Source organism: Sorex fumeus, unplaced genomic scaffold, assembly GCF_029834395.1.
Source record: "Sorex fumeus unplaced genomic scaffold, SorFum_2.1 ptg000021l, whole genome shotgun sequence".
NCBI lineage: Eukaryota > Metazoa > Chordata > Mammalia > Eulipotyphla > Soricidae > Sorex > Sorex fumeus.
Window position 1 is genome coordinate 5,760,805 of NW_026606078.1, and position 24,888 is coordinate 5,785,692.

A 24,888-nucleotide genomic window follows, 5' to 3' on the forward strand; every position below is an offset into this window, starting at 1 on the left:
AAATTTCTCAAATCTACCCCTTTCCCATCATTAACACAGGGGCTGGGCTGCTTTAATCCAGATTTTTAAAATCTTTACCGTAGATGAAGCTCCATGAGCTTCATCAGCATATCCTAATTGGCTTCTCCAGACTTCTCCATATCAACGCCAACCAAGATTTTTCTAAAAATAAAAACAATGGAACTGTGTGGCAGATGAAAATCCCACTGATTCTGGCTATAAGCTACTTTTTGATCTTATTCCACCTCTGTGCTACTGTCAATCCTTCCTGTTTCTAATCCATGTCTAAGCTGCTTCTGCTGAGCTGCTTTTTACTTTACATGCATTTCTTTTTCTTGAAGGAGAGCAAAACAGACTTTGGCATTTTAGAGACCTTGTACTTCAACACGTTGAAGTTAGATTTCATAAAAAAAAGATCATTTTTATAAATGTAAATAGCCCCAAAGCTATTGTTAGTACTGTGATACTAAGTACTATGTTACACAGTATAAAACCCCAAAGCAGAAATTCACTCAATGTGTATGAACCAGGTCCAAGTTTCTAGTAGCATTTGGCTCCACATTTTCATCACCCTCTGCTACATGTTACAAATATAAGATACCCAGGCTGATTCTGGTATTTTGATAAAGAGTAAGAAGTAAACATGAGACCGAAAGACATAATTCTTGGAAAAAGAAATGTAAATAGCCAATAAGCCTATAAAAGATGTTCAACTTCACAAGGAACAAAGTTTAAACTAGGGCAATAAGTACCAGCTTTGTCCTAGTTTCGAATCGACAAATATCTTATTCAGTTATGAATATTTAATGCAAAAGTTCTTAGTGACTTAAAAGAAAACAGCTATTCTCCTAAACTGCTGCCAGGAGTGTAATCTGCTAGTTTTGGAGGGCAATGACAACACATATCAAATACCTAAGAATGTTCAAGTTTTGTCTAGCAATTCCATGTCTATGAGCTTAATCTAAAGTTAATCTGAGGGCCAGAGTGATTGTACGAAGGTTAAGGTGCTTGTCTAGCATGTGGCTGGCTACAGCCACAACCCTGGTCCGAATCCAAGTGCTGCAGAGGTGTGACCCCTGGCACAGAGTCAGTAATGGCCCCTGGGTATCACTGAGTGTGCCCTCCGAAAGAATCATCAGATGCCCATGAAAAGAGTTCTAGTCACTTATTAGCTGTGAATAACAAACTATGTAACTGTACAAACATACAAATGGGGGAATATTTCATTATACTGAACTAAAGAATAATATGAATTACAGTCATGTGTCTCAATGATGTGGACAAATGAGGATCATTCAGAGAAACATGTATGGCTAGTCAGAATTTCATTTTTATTTCATCACCTTACAGGACATAAATGCCTACAGGCTGAAGGTCTAGTGTACTTTTACACCACCGGACCACACATAATAAAGAACCACTTTTGTACATTGCAATCACATACAATAGAAATCTCTTTATGCAAAGTATAACTAGAACACAATACTACAAAAGGCATTAAAATATTATAAACAAATTTAAATATTGTTCTAAATCATATTAAATAAAGTAAGCAGACTAAAAGAACTATGTACCTTCCATATGATCTACTTATCTCATTTCTGGGTTTTTACTAGAAATTTCTGTTTTGGGGGCCACTCCAGGCACTATGCTAAGGGATCACACCTGGCAGTGCTTTGAGGGACCATATATGCAGTGCTGGGGGGTTGAACTGGGGTTAGATGTATGCAAGTACAAGCACCTTAACTCCTACACTATCTCTCTGGTCCCCAGAAAACTCTGAAGAGATGTACCACACTCCTATGTTTAATGAAGCATTATTTACAATAGTAAAGAACTAGAAACATGCTATGCGCCATTCAATACCAAACAGAGAAGATGTGATGGACAGCCACAATGAAATACTATACAGCTAAAAAGGAAAATGAAACCACACTATTTCCAATAACATGGATGGTCATAAGTATTACACTGGTGAAATAAACCAAATTAGCATATAAAGAAAATAAATGGATGAACTAAGTTTGTTTTTTTTAAAAAAACACAAACTTTAGAACTAGTAAATGAATGAATGGTTACTGAAAGGGAAAGGGCAGGGATAAATTGGGATAAAGGAGAATTACATGTAGGGGGTCAGTGAGAAAGTACAGTTGGCAGGGCATTTGTCTACAAGGAGGCTAACCTGAGTCCAGACCCTAGCACCCCATATGGTTCCTTGAGCCTGCCAGGAGTGGTCCCTGAGCAGAGCCAGGAGTAATCCCTGAGCACTGGCCAGGTGTGACCCAAAAACAAACTCAAAAAAAAAAAAAAGGGCTTTCGACTGGAGCAATAGTACAGCAGGTAGGGCACTTGCCTTGCACAAAGCCAACCTGGGTTTGATCCCTGAGTTCTCAAGGAATGGTCCCTGAACAGTCAGGAGTAACCTCTGAGCATTACCTGGTGTGGGCCCAAAACAAAAAGAGAACCGCACATTAACTTACAATGACACTCACCTGAAAAATGTTATAATGCAATGTGAAACAAATTTTTTTTTTCTGGTTTGGGCCATACATGGCTGTGCTCAGGGCTTCTAGTTCCACTCTCAGGGATCACTCCTTAAGGGCTTGGGGGACCATATGGGGTGTCAGGGATCAAACCTGGGTCAGCTGCATGCAAGGCAAAAGTCCTAACCGCTGTACTATTGCTCCAGTCCCATGAAATCAACTTATGAAAATATTTAAATTATACAACAAAGTCTCCAATGGAGATGTTACTGGGCCCGCTCGAGCAAATCGATGATCAACGGGAGGGCCTTTACCTTTACCTTTTATTATTAAAATAAAAAACTACAGGCCTACTGTGTGGTTCCATACATAAAATGTGCAAAAACAGGTACATCTCCACGATTAAAGATCAAGAAGTGTTGTTCCTGCATTCAGTGACAGATGGGAGCATAAATAGAAGCTTCTGGAGTGTTGGCTGTTTTCTTTCTTTTTTTTTAATTAGAGTGCTGATTAGTTGGTTGTGTTGTTTGTGAAAATATACCAAGCTGCACATTTACATGCATTTTTCTGAATGTATTATTATACAGCAAAAAAAATTGAATGCTAATTTCTTCCAATATGTATTGTGCATTTAAAAAGTCTAGTATATACAGGGCAAGTTTTTCTTTGTTTTGTCCTTTACTTATCTGTGTATGTGTCCTTGTATGTATTTTCACTAGACAGACTGTGAGCACCTAGAGAGTGGGGACTACGGTTCTAGCACACACTGAGAATTCTTATCCTCTGTTGAGGGGAGAGGTTTCTTATGCTCTTTCTTGAGTCTCCTTCTTTCCAAATATTCGAGGAAGAAGCGCTGCCTTTCGTCAGATCATTTTTCTATATTAATCATGGAATAATTCTTGCCAAGAAATCATATAAAAAATTCATGCTGTAGTCAAGAGATCTGGCATCTAGATTCCTTTAATACAAAGGCTGCACCTCCAATTCTTCAGCCCCGTTAGCATTGGATTTCAGAAGACACCTGCCCTTCTGGGTTCAGCTCTTAAGGTGCCTCACTACATTTGAAGAGTTCCCATATTAATATGACTCACTCACTCCACTCAGATCCCAGCTCAACTATCCCTGCCTGCTATTTAAAACAGCAGCACAACAGTCTCCTTGTTTCCAGTCTTATTTTTGTCACTGCACTTATCATTAGCCCCTAAGATATTTAATAATTATTTTCTATGTTCTCTTCTAAACGGTGAACTGCCTAAGGGCAGGAACTTTATCTTCATTACAGCCCTAATCCCAACCTACACGGAGAATTGGTACAGAGGTAGCCTCAAATAATTAGTTAATCAATGGCTGAATAATGGACATGAACTCACGTTTCTTTTTTATTCAGAATGTTAATTTATTATTATTATTATTATTATTATTTAATCACAGTGAGATAGTTACAAAGCTTTCCTGTTTGAGTTTCAGTCATACAATGATCGGTCACCCAATCCTCCACCAGTGCACATCTTCCACCACCAAGGTTCAGGGATTATTTCTGGCAGGCCCTGAAGACCATAAGGATACCAGGGATCTAACCCAAGACACCCAATGCAAAGCAAATGTGCTACTCACTGTACTCTCTTTGGCCACTACTAAAAAATTTTTTTATTTGAAGTAGTTGTTTAATATTAACCTAAAGTTAAAGTCAATTTATATAAGTACTTGGCCTATTCCTTCCCAGTCTACCTCCTAGTTTATTGACTACAGCCTGGTCTCAACCAATGGCCTATAGCGTAGAGACCTAACCTAAACACAAAAGGAGTGGGAAGCTCTAAGAAACTGCAGGTAGATCTACTTAATTTTAGGCCTGGATGCAGAGCTCTAGTTTAGTTATTGAGTTAAAAAAAAAAACTGTTAAGGGTGTAAATAGCCTAAGAATGTTTTGCAAATAAATTCCATAGAAATCATGTTTAAAAATAAATACCCCCCCTCCCAAAACACAAACCTACCAGATGTTACAGAGTATTCTGTATTATTGTATACGTGGCACTCTTTCCTCAGCTTAGAAATTCTTTGAAAAAAAAAAAAAAGCCTCTAATTACCGACCAATATAAAAGTCCAAACTGTTAACAGGTTAAATGCACTTTAACAACGAAACTTTCATTAAATCACCAGAATCACTTTATAAAACTCTACTCAAGACACACAAAGAGAGTGCAACCAGCAACTTCAATCAGAACAATCAGAATACCCGGAGGATTGTTTCAACTAGTTCCTATATACCTCCGTGGTTAGGCACAACCTTCTCCGAACTGCAAGATATTGGCTTCTAAATTGAAAAACTTTGGATAAGATGAACGGGGGGGGGGGGGGGGGGGGGCGGGGGGGGGGGGAAGAAAGGGTAGGAAGGGAAAGTTTCCAACAGGTTCAAAACAAACAAAGCTGCCAGTAGCCTCATCTTTAAAACAACCTTCACGGTTTTTCTTTAATATACCCGGGGGCAAACTTTGAACACAAAAATAATGAAGGGGAGAAACAAAACCAGGTAAACCTTCAACCCAGTTCAGCTTAATGGAAATCCAGCAGCGGAAAAAGTCACATTCAATCAACCCGCGGTGGTGGATGGGGGGAGGAGGGGGTACCTAGGCCCCCAGAAGCTTCTTGTTAGTCGGCGGCGCGGAGCACAAAGGTCTCATTCCCGAGAGAAGAGGGAGTTTGGGAGCCCAGGAACTGGCCGTTTTCCTGCGTGCTTTTCCATTAGTAAACTCCAGTCCGCTCGCCGCCCTGCCCTATTTCGAGCTCCTCGGTGCAGCGCTGCCTTGCAGCCGACTTTCCCATTTTGTACATATACATTCCCAAACATCCAGTCCATTCTTCAAAATCCAAGTTTCTCCCCTAGAAGGCACGAAGAAGAGCCCGCCGCCGTGCAAGCACGCACAAGCCTTTCCCCGGGGCACGAGGCTCTCCGGGTACTGCCCAAATAAGACCAACAAACAACAACTTGCCCGGGACCTCGGCGCGCGCGAGCCGCTCGCTGAAGGACACGGCGAGGTGCTGCCCCCCAGGGCGGACGCGGGGCCAGCCCGAGCAGGCCTTAGAAGGGGCAGCCGGAGGGGGCTGCAGTTGCGGACACCGATTCTCGGGCCCCTCCTCACACGGAGAGCTCGGAGGTGACAAACGGCGGGGAGGCGAGATGTGCCAAGCGGCCAGAAGTTCGCCCGGTTTTCACGGCGCCCCCCCCCCCCCCGGGAGGGGGGATGAAAAGGGCCGTTTGGTCCCGGGGACCCTCGGATTTTTTAGTCCGTGTCCCCCTTCTCCGGGACCGCCTCCCCGCCCCCCGCCCCCCCCTCCTCCCGGCGGAGCTCCGCGAAGGAAGCCGCCGGGAGACTCCGGCGCCGCGCTCCCGCCCCTCAGCCCCCGGCCAGCCCTCAGCCCTCACCTGCGAGGTCGTCCCCGGAGGCGCGGGCGGGCGGCGGGGAGCGCAGCCGCAGCCAGAGGTGCAGCGCGGCCCCGAGCACACACGGGCACAGCAGCACCAGCCAGTTTCGCATTGGCCGCCCCCGCCAGCTCCACCTCGCGCCCCCGCCGAGCGCCGGGCTCTCCCGCGTCCCGGCGGAGAGAGAGCGGAGACCAGCCGCCAGGCGGGGAGGCGGAGAACGGAGACCGCCGCCCGAGCGCTCGCTCTCGGCACGGGGTGGGGGGCGTGGGGGCTCTCGCGCCCCACTCGGTCCGAGCTCGTCGCGGACCGCACCGGCCGCGCCGCAGGTTCTTCCGACCGCGGGCGGCGGCCGCAGAGCCGGCCGAAGCCCCACCCCCCCCTTCGCTGGGCCTCCCCGGGCCCGCCCACCTTTTCTCGCTCGCCCCGCCCCCTCCCCTGGCGGGCCCTCCCGCGCACGCCGCTCGTCGGGAGTTGAAGTCCCGTTCTGGACACAGGCGGGGAATCTCGCTACACAATGGACTCTGGAACTACATCTCCCATCATTCCACTCACCCGTTCCCGTCGCTCGGTCTCGAGGAGGCGTGGCGTTGGAGCTCACTGCGCGTGCGCATTCCTTTCTGGTGCGTCTACGGCTCCCGACGGCCAAAGTGAGTTGGTGCGGTGCGACCCCGGCGCTCTTCTAGGCTGTGCCAAACCCTGGAAAAGCGTCGGGAAAGCGCTGGAGCGAAGGTTGCCAGTTATGAGTCCTCAGATTTACCGGAGTAACTTGTTTTTCATAGCACAGAGCCCTCCCTTTTATGCGAGATATCGCTTTGAGTGGAAGGCGGAATCCAACGATGTCTTCTTCTTGGCCTGAAGAGTAGCACGAAGTAGCCTAATACCCTGTGTTTGGCATGAGTCATGATTAGCTCTGGGGTGCATGATTAGCACCGGTTCTTGGCCAGGTGCTTTCATCTAGGCGTACAGGATAAGTAAAACCGCGCTCCAAGGAGGGAGCCGTGGAGCACCACAGCGACGTGCCGGTCGAAGGAAACTTCGACCCGTTTTGTGGAGGCGTAGGACAGGTGCATGCTTCCTCGAGGCTGGACCGTGAGAACTGCGTTTGCGGGCTGCAACGTGCTGTGCGGACTTCTGCTCTCCTTTCTACGTAAAATACCGACCCAGCCACGGGCAGCTGCAGCCCCAGAACATGAGTTCTCTTTGCTCACATTCGGCCCAATGCCTCAGTGCCTGGTGGGCAAAGAGGTGGGCCATTAGGGCACTTGTGTGAATAGGTTAGGAGGAACAGCGAAGAATGAGTGCCTAGATTATACTTTTGTTTTCTGTGTTGTGGAAACAGGTAATTGTATTGCCAGAGAAAGTTATGGTTGGAAGCTACAGAAATGCCTCTTCAAAGGGCTGGAGGACAAGAGAGATAATACAGCAGGCTGCTTAGGGCTGACCAGGGTTTGACACCCAGCACTGCATGTGGTTCCCTGAACACCCAGGCATCCTTGAGCACAGAATCAGAACCCAGCCCGTTATGGGCCAAAATAAAAAAAAATTAATAAAACAAAAATTAAAAGGGCCTGATAGTATAGAAGTTAAGGCACTTGCCTTGCCCCTGGCTGGGTCTGGTTTGATTTCTTTTACCTCATATGGTTTCCCCCCAGCTCCTCCAGGAGAGATCTCTGAATGAAGAACCAGGAGTTGGTCTTGAGCACTATTGGGTGTGCGCCCCACCCCCCTTCCCAAAAAATTAATAGCGCTTCCCCAGGGCTCCGTGTCTAAGTCAAGCCCCCCTACCCTAGTCCTCATGGTCCCCCAAGTTCGGGTCTGGGAGTGGTCCCCCAGTACCTAGGTACGTCCCCACTCCCAAAGCACTACATAATACAGGAAGTGAGAGGAAAGGGAAGCTTAAGGGGGCAAAAGTAAAGTAAGTAAAGGCCCTCCCGTTGATCATCGATCGAGCGGGCCCAGTAATGTCTCCATTGGAGACTTTGTTGTTACTGTGTCTGGCATATCAAATACTCTCGGTAGCTTGCTGGGCTCTCCGAGAGGGGCGGAGGAATCGAACTCGGGTCGGCCATGTTGGCTGCGTGCAAGGCAGACACCCTACCCGCTGTGCTATCGCTCCAGCCCCATTTATTAAAGTAACTAGTTCAGTAAGAGCTGACTCACACACCTTAACACCGTTTCAATGAAGTGGCAATTTCATTTCAGCAAAAATAACCTTCTAGTAAAATTAATTTTTATTTGGGGGGAGGGCTCTCAGGCGGTACTCAGGAGACCTTGGAGTACCCCGCGGGTGGTTCCATTGGAGGAGATGCTGCTTGAAGCCTGCAGTGCCCATGCCAGAGATACCCAGACCTCTTAGGAGGTTGGGGAACTCCAGGGGCACCCCTAGTGGTGCTAGAGTGGGGTTTAGGGTGCCTCCTGGACAGAACCCTGCGAAACTCAGGGACTGCGTGGTATAGGGAAACGAGACCAATGGGGCACAAGCTGGGCATGAAACTCAACCACTGTACTATTTCTTGGCCTTTTGCTGCTTTGTTTTATGTTTGTTGTACTACATTTAATTCTAAATCTGCTTTGGTTTTGGCAGGGATATAATTCAACAGCCGAGCACTTGCCTTGCACGTGTGAGGCCCTGGATTTGATCCCCTGGCACCACACACACACACACACACACACACACACACAAACCCCCCAAAACTAACCCTATTTCAGTTTAATTGTTGAATAAACATAACAAGTCCAAGGAGTTCATATATACACTTATACTTAAAATAATAAAAATAACCAAATATTTTTCTAATAAATTACCCACAAATTCTGTAATATTTGTTCGCCCTCACAGTTTCAGTGGGTGAGGAATTTGCTAAGTTCTAGCTGAGGGTCTCCCATAAAAGTGCATATAGGCAGATGTCTGGGCATGCTGATCAACTGCAGCCTTTCTGGTGCTGGAAAATTGCTTCTTGTGTGACTCACTTAACATGGTTGGTAAGTCAGTGGACCTTTTGTTATCTCTAAGAGGTCTTTCCAACAAATTTCCTAAGGATCCTGTTATTTTGTTGTTGTTGTTGTTTATTTCTGAGAGGGAGGGTGATGCACATCTGGCAGTGCTCAGGGCTTACTCCTGGCTCTATTCTCAGGGACTACACCTGGCGGGGCTCAGGAAACCATATGGGGTGCCAGGGATATAACTAGGTAGACTGAGGGGACCATATGTGGTGCTGGGGATAAAACCCGGGTCACATCTTGATGGCACTGAATTGGGGGTTTAAATGAATCTTGTTTTTTGTTTTTTATCTGTAAGTGAAGTGGTAAATGACCTCTCTTGATATATTTTTCTTTTTGTAATTAAATAATTATATGAATTAGTTCAAAAATAGCAGTCAACTTTAAGTTGATCAGTTCATTCAACAAATATTTAATTGTGAAGATGGTAGGCCTGAGTCCTTCATCTTCCAACTTGCCATCTTGGGCTAAAGAGACAGTTCAACAATGTCCTGAGTACTACAGGGAGCTTCCCCCCTTGACTCCTGAGCCAGAAGGAGCCCCTCAATACTTCTAGACCGGGCCCGCAAATAACAATAACACATGCTTAACTGAGCATTTATTACGTCCCAGGCATTTTTGTAAGTATTTAGAATAAATAGATGAACAAAACAAAGATCCTGTTTCATGTTAATAAGGGTAGAAGCTGTCTATTGGCTATTAATATAATAAATACATTTTACCAGCTTGTAGAAGATACAGAAAATATGAAGAGTGGGAAATTGGGAATATGGCACTTACTGCAATGGGCACATTGCAGTATCAAATAGAAGTGCTTAGGCAACTGTTCAGACTTAAAATTAGCACTAAGAGGGGTGATAAACAAAACCATGATAGTATTTAGCTAATTAAAATGTTGTTCCTTTCCATTATCAAAATGCTTTAACTTATAGGGAGCATTCTGTAAACTCATAGTGCCACTTGAGCAAGAGGAGTTTACACAGAGCATGTCATTGGCATCCTATCAGACTACAAGAGAAATAGGAAGTTTTTTTTAAAAAAAATAATTAAATAAGGGTAGTTGGAGACAGTGAGAGAGAGATAGTATACAGTCCAGACTGTGATGCAGGCAGCAGAGAATGTGCCAAAAGTTTTTTTTTTTAATTAAAAAACTAGGAAGGTGTGTTTTACTAGTATTCTGCGAGTCCCCAGGGTCACTCTGCTTGATACCAGCTGAGCAGGGAGTGTGGGAAGGGGCAGGTGTGCTGAGAATCAACTTGAGGCCTTCACATGCCAGGCATTTGAGCTATCTGAATAGACCCCAGAAACAGTTTGGAAGAACTTTTTAGTCTCTGCAGTTATAACCACCATGGAAAACACCTGTGTAACTTATTGCTAAAGACCTGTTTACTCTTTCTCTACTATCCCCTTATAAACTCAAGACTATCGTGGGTAGAGATCATAAGAGACTCATGATGCAGAATAGAAAGGAAAAATTAAAAAACTCCAATTTGGTGCCATAATATATGGCCTGGTTTCTATCCCCAGCACCACGTTTAGTCCCCTAAGTCCACTAGGAGTGATACATGAGCCAGGAGTAAGCCCTGAAAATTGCCAGGTGTGGTCCAAAAAATGGAAAGAAAGAAAGAAAGAAAGAGAGAGAAAGAGGGAGGGAGGGAGGAAGGAAGGAAGGAAGGAAGGAAGGAAGACGGAAAGGAAGAAAAAAGGAAAGAAGAAAGGAAGAAAAAGAAAAAGGAAGGAAGGAAGGAAGGAAGGAAGGAAGGAAGGAAGAAGGAAGAGTGGGAAGCACCTTAAACAGAAATAATAAAAACAAACCCAAGAAGGTGATAGATGACTTGGTAATTAGGGAAACCAGCAATTTGGTGTGACCTTTAAGAAGTTAGAGCTGGGGCTGCTGACGAGGTGAGCAGAAGGCAGCAGGCAGATGATGTTCATATGCTAGGTCCGAGGCTTCAAAGAATAATTACTTATCCTAAATACTTTTACTTCATTACAAAAAGGGATTTGAAAATGTAGAATATAAGGAAGAAACTAAAACATACCAAATATGAATCCTATTTTTACCCCTATTTTTTCATTAAAATTTGCATTCACAACTAGCCACCAAAGTTTCTAGGACACCCATACCCAGTTGAGACCTCTGTGGCAATCCTGGAGTGGGACATGCCAGTATCCCAAGTAAAGCACCAGCAGTTACCCTCATACCCCAAAGCTGCCCCCCTGCCTCTGGAAAAACCCCACTGCCTCAGAAATAAGCGCTACAGAGAGCCTAATCTGCTGAAAATTTCAGGTACATGGAATTTTGTGGCTGAAAACTTCAGACCTTCTCAAAGTCAGGGTGGGCAACCTCCCCTAAACTCCCCATATTTCCAGAAGACCCAGCAACCATGCACAAATAAATATTTAATTGCCCAATTAACTGCTCAGTTAAATATTCTGGATTTTTAGAGCACCTGGTCACATTTGCGGCTGTGCAACTTGTTCAAAGTCTGTAACACTGACATCCCAATAGTAGCACAACAGATTAGATGGTATGTTACACAGAAACCAATGTCAACTAACAAAAACATTAACACAGAAGGCTTATTAAGAAGTAAATTTAAGATGACTTTAAATGGATTACTAGCTAAGGAAAGGAGAAAGCAATATGCCCTTAGATGGAATTCTGTCTAGATTCCCTAGGAGGAATCTAGAGTGCTTAGTACCTAGATGAGGTTCTGTCCTTGCTTAAATCTCCTAGAAGAACTTCCCCTGAAGGAAAGGCTTTACAAATGTTCATTGTTTCTGATAATGTTCAACCACGCCTATGTGTAACTGCTACTCTCAAACTTTCATGATTTCTCTATAACACCGTGAGACTTGAATAAATAGCCACTAATTACCAACTAGACTGGTGGTCCCCGTTCCTTCATTCATCTGGTCGCTGTTGGGGGCATGGTGATCTGTTCCAAATGCACCAGGGGACCACTAGGTCAGCACTAGTGGGCTGGTGACCCCCCAAAATAGCGACAATTAATCAGGGAAATGCAAATCAAAACAGCAATGATATATCTATTACCTCACACTACAGAGACTAGCACTCATCAAAAAGAACAATCAGTGCTGGTGAGGATATGGGGGGGGGGGGGAAGGGAGCCTCATTCACTGTTGGTAGGAATGCTGACAGGTTCAGACTTTCGGGAAAACAATATGGACATTCCTCCAAAAACTAGGAATTGAGCTTTCATATTACCCAGCAATTTCACTCTTTGGAATATACCCAAAGGGCCTAAAACACAATGCAGAAAGGACATCTGCATGCCTATATTCAGTGCAGCATTATATACAATAGCCAAAATATGAAAAAAACCCAAATGCCCACAAACATGTGACTAGATAAAGAAACTAGGGTACATACACACTATGGAATACTACTTGCCCATAAGAAAAGATAAAGTCATGCAATTTGCTTCATTGTAGATGGATCTGGAGAGTATCTTGTGTTGAGTGAAATCAGAGGGAGAGGAACTCACTCAGAATAGTCTCTCTCATGTGGGCTATAAAGAAATTTTGTAGGGGCCTATTAAATGCCCAACAGCAATAGAAACAAAGAGCAGGAGAACAGGTCTTCAGCAGGAAGCTAGCCACTGGGAAGGAGGTGGGGGGCACAAGTTAGGAAAGAAAACACTAGGACAATGGGGGAGGAAATAAGTTCCTGCCACGGGGGCAGGCTAGGGGTGGATAGGAATTGGGGACATTGGTGGAGGGTAGTGAACACTGGTGAAGGGATTGGTATTGGAACAATGTATGCCTGATAATCATAAATATCTTTGTAACTTTGTAATTCATGGTGATTCAATAAAAAAAAAACCTAATAATTTTTCCCCCTTTTAAAAATTATTGATAAGTCTATAAAACTACTTATCTTTTCAGTTGTTTCAGGTCAACTGGCACCCTATGCCTAGGGCATACACTACGTAGATAATGTGATCTTCTTTGAATTCTGTATGGGGCTGGAGCGATAGCACAGCTGGTAGGACATTTGCCTTGCAAGCAGTCGACCCGGCCAACTCGAGTTCAATTCCTCTGCCCCTCTCGGAGAGCCCGGCAAGCTACCAAGAGTATCTCGCCCACAAGGCAAAGCCTGGCAAGCTACGCGTGACATATTCAATATGCCAAAAACAGTAACAACAGGTCTCACAATGGAGACATTACTGGTGCCCGCTCGAGCAAATTGATGAACAACGGGAGGACTGTGGTATAGTGCTATTTTGAATTCTGTTAAGTGTGTATATATAAGGTAAAGCCCTCCCGTTGATCGTCGATTTGCTCGAGCGGGCCCAGTAACGTCTCCATTGGAGACTTTGTTGTTACTGTGTCTGGCATATCCAATACTCTCGGTAGCTTGCCAGGCTCTCTGAGAGGGGCGGAGGAATCGAACTCGGGTCGGCCATGTTGGCTGCTTGTAAGGCGAACGCCCTACCCGTTGTGCTATCGCTCCAGCCCTAAGTGTGTATATATGCTATAAAATAATCTTCAGAAAAGCTCATTTTTATGCCATTAGATAGAACTCCTAACATCTGAGCCTAAACCATCTAGACTCGTATATTCTGGTTATGTGATTAGTTCAGGGCTATGAGCAGTAGGAAACTAGACACTGCCAAACAGCTCTAGAATAAAAGAGTTCAAAGGGCCTACGGGATAGTTTAGTGGTAAAAAAGTGTCTGCTCATCTGTAGTAAGAGGTGTGTGTGTGTGTGTGTGTGTGTGTGTGTGCGCGCGCGCACGCGCACCACAACTAAAGAAGTGCAAGCACTGGTCGGTATGTGTGCAAGCATTACCACTATAAAGTGTATGACCCCTAGCAGGCTCCCCAACTAAGTGAGCAAAAGCTACAACCATGAATACATAATCCGAGGTTACCCAACAACTAGAAGAAGAAAGGAAAGGGGGAAAAATGTCAAGGAAGAGAATGGAAGCTGGTTTAATAGGAGCAAAGTGAATGAGGAGACAAATTGGAATAAAATTAGAGATGTAGTTTTCAACAAGAATGTGATCTAAATTATGGTAAAGATTTTGAGTTTTACCCTAAAATGAATGGAGTGTAATTTCTAAGCAGAGGAGTAATCTGATCCAACTTATATTTTAGCAGACTTGTTCACATCACTGTGCTGAGAATAGGTTGAGTGAGTGTGAGGAGATCCACATGGGCAGTAAAAGAGGGAAATGATAAGAATTGTCTGTGCACTCTACTGCCTTCAGCAGTGGGGCCAGCTGGAAGATGGGACTGTTTGCAGACACTAAGTGAGCGAGGTCTATCTGAGATGTGCAAGAGGGATTGAGTAGATGGGTGGTACCCCATCCACTCCCCCTTGCAGATCTGGGTGAGAACTATTTATGACTCAAATTTGAAGTCCTTTAGGGAATTGATTTTGGCTGATGGGAGCTGCTCTGCCCCAGAATACAATCCCATTCCCTGAGGCAACCCAAATTCAAAGACTAGTTAGACAGGATTAAGAGATGAGATAACTTTTTGAAGCGCCATCCCTGGCTTCTCTTGCGACTGTGTCACAGTTCAGCTTCACCTGCTGCCCATTTCTGCTTTCCTCAGTCCCCTCTAGGCAGATGTCTCTAAGAGCAGGTCCGAGCACACCTGCACATATCCTGAGTTTCTGAGTCTGTTTCATGTGGGAAATTGACCAAAGAAAGGGACTTAGTAAAAATATAAGACAATGCCCTTCCTAGACCTCAGATCCTGCAAATGACTTCCAGTTAATTCACAGAAAGGGACTTAGTAAAAATATAAGACAATGCCCTTTATTGACCTCATATCCTGCAAATGACTTCCAGTTAATTCACAGGGAAACGAAAGTCCTTATCGTGGTAATATGTATCCACGTACCTCTCTAACCACAGCCTAGTTACCGTCATCTTCGTTCACTATTTCAGAACCTCTTGGCCATCCCTTTTCTATAGTTGGTATTTTCCTACCTCAGAATCTTTACACTCTTTCTTCTGCTTCTCCGTCAGACAGTTTCATGGTTCACTCCTCCACTCTTCCCTCCCTCTCTTCTTCCTTCCCTCCCTCCCTCCCTCCTTCCCTCCCTCCCTCTTTCCTTCCTTCCTTCCTTCCTTCCTTCCTTCCTTCCTTCCTTTCTTCTTTCCTTCCTTCCTTCCTTCCTTCCTTCCTTCCTTCCTTCCCTCCCTCCCACCCTCCCTCCCTCCCTCCCTCCTTCCTTCCTTCCTTCCTTCCTTCCTTCCTTCCTTCCTTCCTTCCTCCCTCTCTTTTTATCTCTTTCATATCTGGCTGTGCTCAAGGCTTCCCCCTGGATCTACACTCGGGGTCGCTATTTTTTTTTGTTGTTGTTCTCTTAAGTCACATTCAGTGATGCTCAGAATTAAGCCTTTCTTATCCATTCCACTGAAAATGGTAATCTCTTCCCACATCTATCACGCTCAGTCTCCATTGCTCTAGACCATAAAGTAAGTAAAGTAAAGGCCCTCCCGTTGTTCATCGATTTGCTCGAGCGGGCCCAGTAACGTCTCCATTGGAGATTTTGTTGTTACTGTGTTTGGCATATCGAATACATCACGGGTGGCTTGCCAGGCTCTGCCGTGCGGGCGAGATACTCTCGGCAGCTTGCCGGGCTCTCCGAGAGGGGCAGAGGAATCGAACTTGGGTCGGCCATGTTGGCTGTGTGCAAGGCAAACGCCCTACCGCTGTGCTATCACTCCAGCCCATATCACTTACAATTTCTGTACACTTTTTAATAGGGAGCTAATGGGTTTGTTTGAAAAGTGCACAAATGATTCTGTAGTGGAAATAGTATACAGGTTACTTTTTAGTAAGCTTGGTTGTAAGTAGAGGAAGGATTCAAGCTGGAAGGTGGGCTATGAAGATTGAAGTGTCTCTGCTTCTAGGTGGGAAAGAAGTCTAACGGGTATTTTAATTGGTGTGTAGAAATAGAAATAATGATAAAACATTAACATATCAGTATTTTTTTGAGATAAAGAGGACAGGTCAAATGCTAAGTTGAATAGAATCCAAGACAACAGACGTCTTATAAACAAACCATGTTTGTTGCCTTAGCATAGCTCAGGTTCCCTATGCAAGACCTTTGCTCTCACCTGGCTCGTATATTCTAATGGTAGGTGGCAGTAAAAAGCTTCCTTTCTTCTTTCCTCTTCCCCCACCCCCCACACACAACACTCCAGTAGTGGTGGTAGTAGGTCTGGGTCACAACTAAGTTATTGGTAAAGGTTAGCTTGACCACAAAAAACTGCAGTTTAGATTGGGGGGGGTAATTTTGCATATTTTAATTTTATTTATTTTCTTCCATCCACATCAAGCAGCACTAGGGTGCTACACACAGCTTGGTGCTCAGAGGTTGCTCGTGGCAGTGCTCTGAGGACCATGTTGCCTCTGCATGCAAACAAATACTCCCATCCTGGGGCGTTATCTCCCTGGGCCACATTTTGAAACATAATTTTTTTAAATAAAAAGAAGCATCTCAAAAATAAACAATATGTATCTCTATCATTCTTTTTTTTTTCTTTTTCAGTGTTGGAGTACTGCTAACCCTAACCCTTACCCTAACCCTAACCCTAACCCTAACCCTAAAGCCATTGATTAAGTTGATTGAATTGGACATGAACGCCACATTATTATTATTATTATTATTATTATTATTTTTAAGTTGAGTGGGGCTGGAGCGTTAGCACAGCAGTACGGTGTTTGCCTTGCACGCAGCCACCCCTGCTGAGCTGGGTTCGATTCCTCCGCCCCTCTCGTAGTGCCCGGCAAGCTACCAAGAGTATCTCGCCCGCACGGCAAAGCCTGGCAATCTCCCTGTGACGTATTCGATATGCCAAACACAGTAACAACAAGTTCAAAATGGAGATGTTACTGGGCCCCGCTCGAGCAAATTGATGAACAATGGGAGGACAGTGTTTGACCTACAGTGACAGGTTAGTCGAGTCACCTTGAGATACAGTTATAAAGCTTTCATGTTCAAGATTTAGCCGTACAATGATCAAACACCCATCTCTCCACCAGTGCACACCTTCCACCACCAGTGTGTTTCCAGTACGTTAACCCTTCACCCCCATCCCAGTCCTCACCCTGACTCCATGGCAGGCAATTTACCCAATACTCTCTCTCTACTTTTGGGTATTATATTTTGCTTGAATTTTTCCACCACCATTCAAGCTTGCCTGCCAGTGGCAGATGCTAGGTCATTTATTATCTCTTGCTCATTTTGAATATCTTGGGTGCTACAGCTGTGTGCTTCTGAAGTCCTAGATTGTAAAGGGTTCCAGAGACATTTCTGTAGGGCACTAATCCATTTTGGGATTCAATCAGGCGTCTCTGGACCAGGGTTGTTGGTGCGCTAAAATGACTCCCCGGGAATCATTGTGGGGTGATAGCTGGGCTGATGAGTGGGCGAGGAGCTAGGGAGAGACAGCCCGGTGCCTCTGACACCATGCGGCATGGAGATTTAGTCCTGGAACCCACATACCGGGGGCCTTGCTTGTGGAAGTTTTGGTCACCGAGATTCCATCTGGAGTAGGCAGAAAGACTGCACCTGCTCCTTCTGGGGTGCCCTGGTGAAATTGACTCAGTATGGTGCCCAGAGAAATCTCCTGTTCTGTGGTGTCTTCTGGGACTCACTGCTGTGTCTCTGGCTTTTGATCTCTTTCGAGATTTATTTATGGGTCTCTGAAGCAAAGTCAGTAATACGGTTTACACAGTGGCACTGGAGTTGGTTCGTGGGGGTGACTGCCAGTGCTTCCATGTGTATTGGGAAGTGGGGGAGGTAGCCCACCCCAACTCCATGAAAGCCTGGAGATTTCAGTCACAAAACTGCATACACGAATTTTCAGCAGATGATATCTTGGTGAGGTCCATCATGAGACGGTGGAGTCAGGCCGGAGGTATGGTGGCGACTTTGGATCGTGGAAGCAAGTGGCTGCTGGAGACTCTGCTTGGGCAGGCACAGGCCAACCTGCCCCCCTCCGATTTTCCCTGGTCTGTTCAGCCATGTATGGGTTCGAGATTAACTGTGACTTTTGGTCTCTTTTGAGATTTATTTATGGATCTCTGAACTAAAGCCAATAAATGAGCTTGTATAGCTGAGCCAGAGGTGGTTTGTGGGCATGACTCCCACATACCAAACTTTTGGCTGTTTAATTTATTGGTAAACTTGGTCCCAAGTTGTTGGGGTCTGGACAAGGGCACAGTGACAATTTTGGGGTGTCAGGAAGCCTGAAGGCACCATCAGGCTGCTGATGCACTCGCCCCGCAGGTACAGGTTGACCTGTTGATGGTACCATGCCTCCATCCCTATCATTTTTTTTCTTTTTATTTTTTTTGCTTTTTGGGTCACACCTGGAGATGCTCAGGGGTTACTCCTGGCTCATGCACTCAGGAATTACTCCTGGCGGTGCTTGGGGGACCATATGGGATGCTGGGAATTGAACCCGGGTCGGCCATGTTGGCTGCATGCAAGGCAAATGCCCTACCCGCTGTGCTATCACTCCAGCCCCCATCCCTATCATTCTTATCACTCTTTGAACTTTTGTAAATAATATTAGTTGTGCTGTATTTTTATTTTTTATTTATTTATTTTTTTGCTTTTTGGGTCACACCGGCTATGCATAGGCGTCACTCCTGGCTCTTCACTCAGGAATTACTCCGGGCAGTGTTCGGGGGACCAGGGAATCTTGGGATTCTTGGGAGTAGAACCCAGGTCTGTTACATGCGATGCAAACGCCCTACCTGCTGTGCTATCACTCCAGCCCCACCATCTTACCTTTAAAAGAAAAACTAACTTCTGTTCTCTTTCTAATACAAAATATTGTCAATTAATTTTACCACTTCAGTGAATTTTATAAAATTGTACAAAACATATACACATTTTGTATTTGTTTATATAAAAGTTTTGTCAAGTTTCATTTTGATAGATATTTGCGGATCATACTTTTGAACATTATAAATTTTTTTTTAACAATTATAAATATTTAAGCCCATTACAAATAATACCAAAATTTTTCTTATCAAAAATAAGTTTTTCAAAGATAAAATTTTTTACATCTTCAGAATGGTAAAGTACACAAGAAGTACACAATATTCAAACAATTTTGACAGAATCTAATGTCATTAAAAAAAAGGTAACATTCAGAAAACTTGCTCATCTGAAAGCTTATAGGAAGTGTATTTTTATTTATTTATTTTTGTATTGAATCACTGTGAGAACAATCACAAAGCCTTTCGGTTTAAGTCTCGGTCGGTCATACAATGATCAAACTCCTGTCCCTTCACCAGTGCACATTTTCCATGACCAAGAACCCCAATATACTCCCCTCCCACCCACCTCCCGCCTGCGAGGCAGATTTCCACTTTACTCTCTCTCTCTCTCTCTCTCTACATTGATCACATTTAATATTACGACAAAAGACCCAACATTATTATTTGGAATTTTCCCCAACATTAAGACCTGCCAAAAAGACATCATTAGATAATTTGTTTTCTATTGCTGATTATGAAGAGCATATGATGTTGTGTGGCCGCAATAGCAATCAGACAGTCAGAATTTGGATTTCTGATATTTTAGTAATAAGCCTAAAGGGATTACTGCCAAAAGCTCCTGGGTTCTGAGATTCGTTTGTGTGCCTCTTGGATCATGGTCATTCAGGAGCCAGAGGAGGCCTTTGTGGGTGGCAACCCGGGGCATTGTCAAGGTGGGGAGCAGGAGCAATTCCACCCCCCATCCCACGAGGCCCCACGTGCCTCGTCAATGCAGTCTCGTACCTGGCTGTTTATTAGCTCTAAAAGATGGAGGCCACCATGCCGCTGCTGCAAGGGGGGACAGGCGGAGGGACAAACACCCTTCCCCTCCCAGGGCGGCATAGCACTGTAGTTAGATGCACAGTCCAGACGCATTTCGGTTGGGCATTATATTTTGCTCAGATTTTTCAACCACCATTCAAGCCTGTCTTTCAGGGACAAACACTAGATCATTTACTTTCCATTGATCATTTTGCATATCAGGAAATATCATGTGGCCGCATAAGCAGCCACACGGTTTGGAAGAATAGTCCTGGTACCCGCATACTGGAACCATGCTTATAGAAGCTCATGGTTGCCAGGATTCCATCTGGAGAATGCGGGGAGACAACACCTACCCCATCTGGGACCTCCTGGTGATATTGCCTCAGTACGGGGCCCAGAGAATTCTCCAAGAATTGCGGAGCCCACCGGCCAGTTTTCTTTGATGCTGTGTGCTGTAAGATGGCGCTGGGGGCAGGTTTGTGGGTGTGACTTTCGGCATCAGGGGCTGACTGGAAACTGGGGCAGAACCGGTGAAAATGTATTCTTTCATACTTCTTTTAACTATAATATGCAGAGTATTAGTTTTACATAATACTTCTTTACAGCTTACATTTCTCAAATTATAAAATTATATAACTTGATATTCTGAGAGAGATTTGGGTCTATGTACATGTGAAGAATTAATCTTCCCTTGTGTCCTTTTTTTTCTTTTCTTTTTTTTTTTTTTTTTTTTTAGTTTTTTGGGTCACATCTGGTGATACTTGGTACTTGGGGGTTACTCCTGGCTCTGCACTTAGGAATTACTCCTGGCGGTGCTTGGGGTGGGGGACCATATGGGATGCTGGGGACCAAACCCAGGTCAGCTGAATGCAAGGCAAACATCCTACCTGCTGTACTATCACTCTGGCCCCCGCTCCTGTCTTTTTATTTTTTTTAATCTTGTCTTCCCTTAGTTATTCCGTACCTTGAGCTATATTAGGAATCTTGCTTTTTAGGAGATAAAAAGAAAAGAAAAAGAAACCGTTCCCGTATTTTTCTCTTTTGTTAAGGTTAAAAATCAATGTCGATTTTATCAACTTGGCCCAGGATATACTGTTAAAATTACTTCAAAGAGTTTTGACCAAAATGTGTATAGAGAAGTCTTGTAGCAAATTGTAGAGCTAATTAATATGAAATTAATTTAAAATGCTAACAGAGAGGATGGCATTAAATTTCTAAAATGGCATTGTGTTAATTAAAAATATCTTAGAGCCATTTTGAGTCAGAGAACAGGATGATATTTTGATATTAAAAGATAAAAGGTAATTTAATTTCAAATAGCTAATTATTCATAGAATTCATTATCCATGTTGCCCTAAGTGTTGGATAAGTTTTCTTTGTAATATCCATGCCAGATCCCACTCTCACATACTATCAAAGAGTTTTCTATGGTTTCTACACAATAAGGTGAATATTTCTTTCTCTGGATCAACTAGTATTGGTTCTAAGCTTATAATTATCTTCTTGGAGATAGATAGAAGTCAGGTACTCCAGCAACCTCAGCTGATCTTGATAAAATATTCAGTAGCAAATGTCAGATTTCGCAGGAAATCAAAGGACATGGTTGGAAATCTTAACTCTGTCCCTTAATAAAATGACACTTGTCCAAAATGTTAAGAATAATATTATTATCAAAGTACTTATTACAAACTGATGGGCAGAAAATATTAGCTTCTGGGCCCAGAGCAATAGTACAGTGGATAGGGAGTTGCCTTGCATGCTGCCAACCCAGGTTTGATCCCTGGAACACCCTATGGTTCCCCAAGCCCTCCAGGAATGATTCCTGAGTTCAGAACCAGAAGTAAGTCTGGAGCACAGGCTATTGTGCCCTTCATGCACCACCCTGCATACACACACAAAAAAGTCGTTTTCTTTTCTTCTCTAAGGCTGTAGAATGGCAAAGCTAGAGACCTGTTAATATTTAGCTACTGAAGCCTAATGGCCTATACCAAAGCTCAGGGTTCCTTCTTTCTCCAGCAAGAAGTTGCAAGTCTGCTGTGGTGACAGTTGTGGACAGTGACTTGGCCTGGGTGGCTCTGTATTGTTTGTCTTGTACCAGGGCTGACACTGAGGGGAGAATCACCACTTTGACATGTCTTGATGGCAGAGGCAGGAGCACAGGAAAACTGAGCAAATACAAGGTATCTTAAGGCTAGGGCTTGGGTTTGATGTCATTTCCGCTCAGGCTGAACCCAGTGTCTGGGATACAGTGAAATATGTCTCATCCCAGCAGGAGAAGCTGCAGCCTACATGCAAAGGCAACAGGTCTAGCAGGGTAAGACCAGGGAAATGCATGTACTTTCTCAGAAGCAAGAATAGTCCCCTGTCATGAGACTAATAAAATGCCAGGGGCTATAGTTCAATGAATGGAGGGAGATTTATGCGGTGTGAAGGGACACGGTAGCATTAACGCATTAACCATTTCATGTTGGCAGTGAACAGAGTGAGTGAATTGGGAAGGACAGGGAGGTTGGCAGAGTACAGGAATCTCTGAAATATTAGAAAAGGTTTTTGGTCTAAAAAGAACAAATGTGGGGCTGAAGCAATAGCACAGCGGGTAGAGCATTTGCCTTGCACGCGGCCGACCCGGGATCTATTCCCAGCATCCCATATGGTTCCCTGAGCACCGCCAGGAGTAAGTCATAAGTGCAGAGCCAGGAGTAACCCCTGAGCATCGTCAGGTGTGACCCAAAAAGAGAAAAAAAATAAAAAGAACAAATGAAAATCATCTCTGCTGTAATACCTATTATTTGCCTTGACAAAGAATTTGGTGGGGATTGCTATTTTCTGAAGGAGTGAACTACAAATGAGCACACAGATTCTCTTCCTGACCTCTCATTTTACTTGCCAAGAGGGAAATGTTAGGGGAGCTGAGGAGAAATCAAGGCAGGAAAAGTTTTTTAAGGAAAAGGGCTGGTGACTTTCAGGAGAGGCAGAGGGTTGGTGGGGAGGGAAAGTCTCTATTCTCTTCCTCTGTTTGCATTTCTCCGGAGCTGCCCACTTCTCAGAGAGATGAGGCCAGGCTGGGGCCCTCAGCTGCTCAGGAGAGGTTTGTGCCCTTAGAAGACAAATAGGATCATGGGGAAGCCCTCCTCAAAAGAAATCTTTGTGGCTAAATCTTCCTCTGCTCATTTGTTTTTTCTGTTCTCATTAATACAATTTTCATACATACGTTAAGTAGAAAGACTATTACAAATGAGCTTCAATAAGTGAAAATAATTCTTGGTAGCAGGCCAATTAATTTTATCTCTCCTATGAACTCTGAGTTTCAGTCCCTGACTATTTGAAAGCAGATTCAAAACATCATTTTGCACCTCCGATTCTTATGTCATCCACAAATGTTTACTGGAGCGTCTACATGCTCATAGTAGGCTTTGTGCAAAAATCTGTAGCATTGTCCTCCCATTGTTCATTGATTTGCTCGAGCGGCACCAGTAACATCTCCATTGTTGTTGTTACTGTTTTTGGCATATCGAATACATCACGGGGAGCTTTCCAGGCTTTGCCATGCGGACGAGATACTCTCGGTAGCTTGCTGGACTCCCCGAGAGGGATGGAGTAATCGAACCCGGGTTAGCCACATGCAAGACAAATGCCCTACCCACAGGGCAAAATCTAGGGAGATGGATTAATAAACAACCATGAAAGGGCTCAGAGAGATAGTACAGTGGGCCTAACATCCTATATGGTCTCCAAAGCACTGCCAGAAGTAATCCCTGATCACAACTGGGTGCAGTCAATAAATAAATAAACAATCAAAAAAAAAGAATGCTACCAGCACCCAATTATTGTTGGGTTCTTAACTGGACCTGGGAAGGTTAATAGAGGCTTCCCAGCAGAGGTATGATCCCTAATAGATTTGAGAATGGAGATCTAGTTCATAAGAAGAAAAGGTGAAATGTTTTGGCAGGTTCCAAACACAGCTCACGCATATAGAAAATGAGAGGATGAGAGGGGCATAAGATTTAACAGAAAAAAGAATAAGGGCCTGGAGGGATAGTGCAGAGGTTAAGGCACTTTGCCGTGCATATACTCAACCCTAGATTAATTTCCAGCACCACATATGGTCCTCTGAGCTCTGTCAGTGTCAGTCCTGAGCACAGAGCCCCTGAGCATCACCGGTGTAGTTTCACCCCAAAGCTTTTTTTTCCTTTTTGGATCACACCCGGCAATACACAGGGGTTACTCCTGGCTCTGCACTAAAGAATTACCCCTGGCAGTGCTCAGGGGACCATATGGAATGTTGGAAATCGAACCCAGGTCGGCTGCATGCAAGGCAAATGTCCTACCCTCTGTGCTATCACTCCAGCCCCCACTTCAAAGTTTTAATAAATACAAGACAAGAAAAAAAATGAGCAGGGACTCACTTGCAGTACACCCTGTTTATATATCTTGCTGAAAGGAAAAAAAAACACCTGAATAAGAATCTGTTTCCTGACTACTTCTCAACTGGCTTGACTAGTTTGTGGTCATCAACAAATATTGTGTGCTGAATTCAACAATGTGTAGGGCTGACATGGCCCCGGCCTTTATGTTTTCTTCATGATAGGACAGTGTGATGTTTGTTGACCCTGGAAGGAGGCAGTGTTGACAAAACCCTTAGCAAGGGTATATGATAATTCTAGAGGTTGAGAAAGGTTGACACAGGAAGTATGGGGTAGTTAGGTGGTCAGACCTAAGGGTGTTTGAAATCTTCCATAAGGGAATTCAATCATGCCATATAAAGAATAAGAAAAGCAAATGCAATAATAAGTAATTAATCACTCGATGTTTTAAGACATGTTAAAGCTAGAACAAATGAAGGTCATGTAGCCGAAACATAGATGAAAAGCATGGATCCAGTGAGATTGTGAATTACATATAAAGAAGGAATGAAAACATCTAAATAGACCTTCCATAGTAACACAGCCAGGTTGATACCATTCCTACTATTGACCACACTTGGCATCACTTATCCTTCCAGTTTCTATCCCAGGTCTGCTCTGTCTGTCCCCAGAGACAGCTCGGCAGGCCATAGGTGAGCCCTACTGCCTGAGTGGGTTGCCCCTCAGTCCTCTTGATGGATCAAGTGTATGTGTTGGCTCCAGGAACTTTCTATCTACTCGCCCTCTTTGCCCACCCCAATCCCAGCCCAAC

The 24,888-nt window shown here is 44.3% G+C and overlaps 1 protein-coding gene across 2 annotated transcripts in view; it reads right to left on the minus strand.

Annotated features, from left to right (window-relative positions):
- Positions 1 to 6,219, minus strand: part of B3GALNT2 (beta-1,3-N-acetylgalactosaminyltransferase 2) — a 43,378-nt gene extending 37,159 nt beyond the window's left edge. The window contains exon 1 of one of the 2 annotated variants that reach the window (XM_056113613.1): positions 5,905 to 6,210. In XM_056113613.1, the coding sequence (XP_055969588.1) occupies positions 5,905 to 6,016 (112 nt within the window). In that variant the 5' untranslated portion in view covers positions 6,017 to 6,210. Of the gene's footprint in view, positions 1 to 5,904 lie in introns of both variants that reach the window. The other variant, XM_056113614.1, reaches the window with a different exon arrangement.
- Positions 6,220 to 24,888: the final 18,669 nt, after the last annotated feature.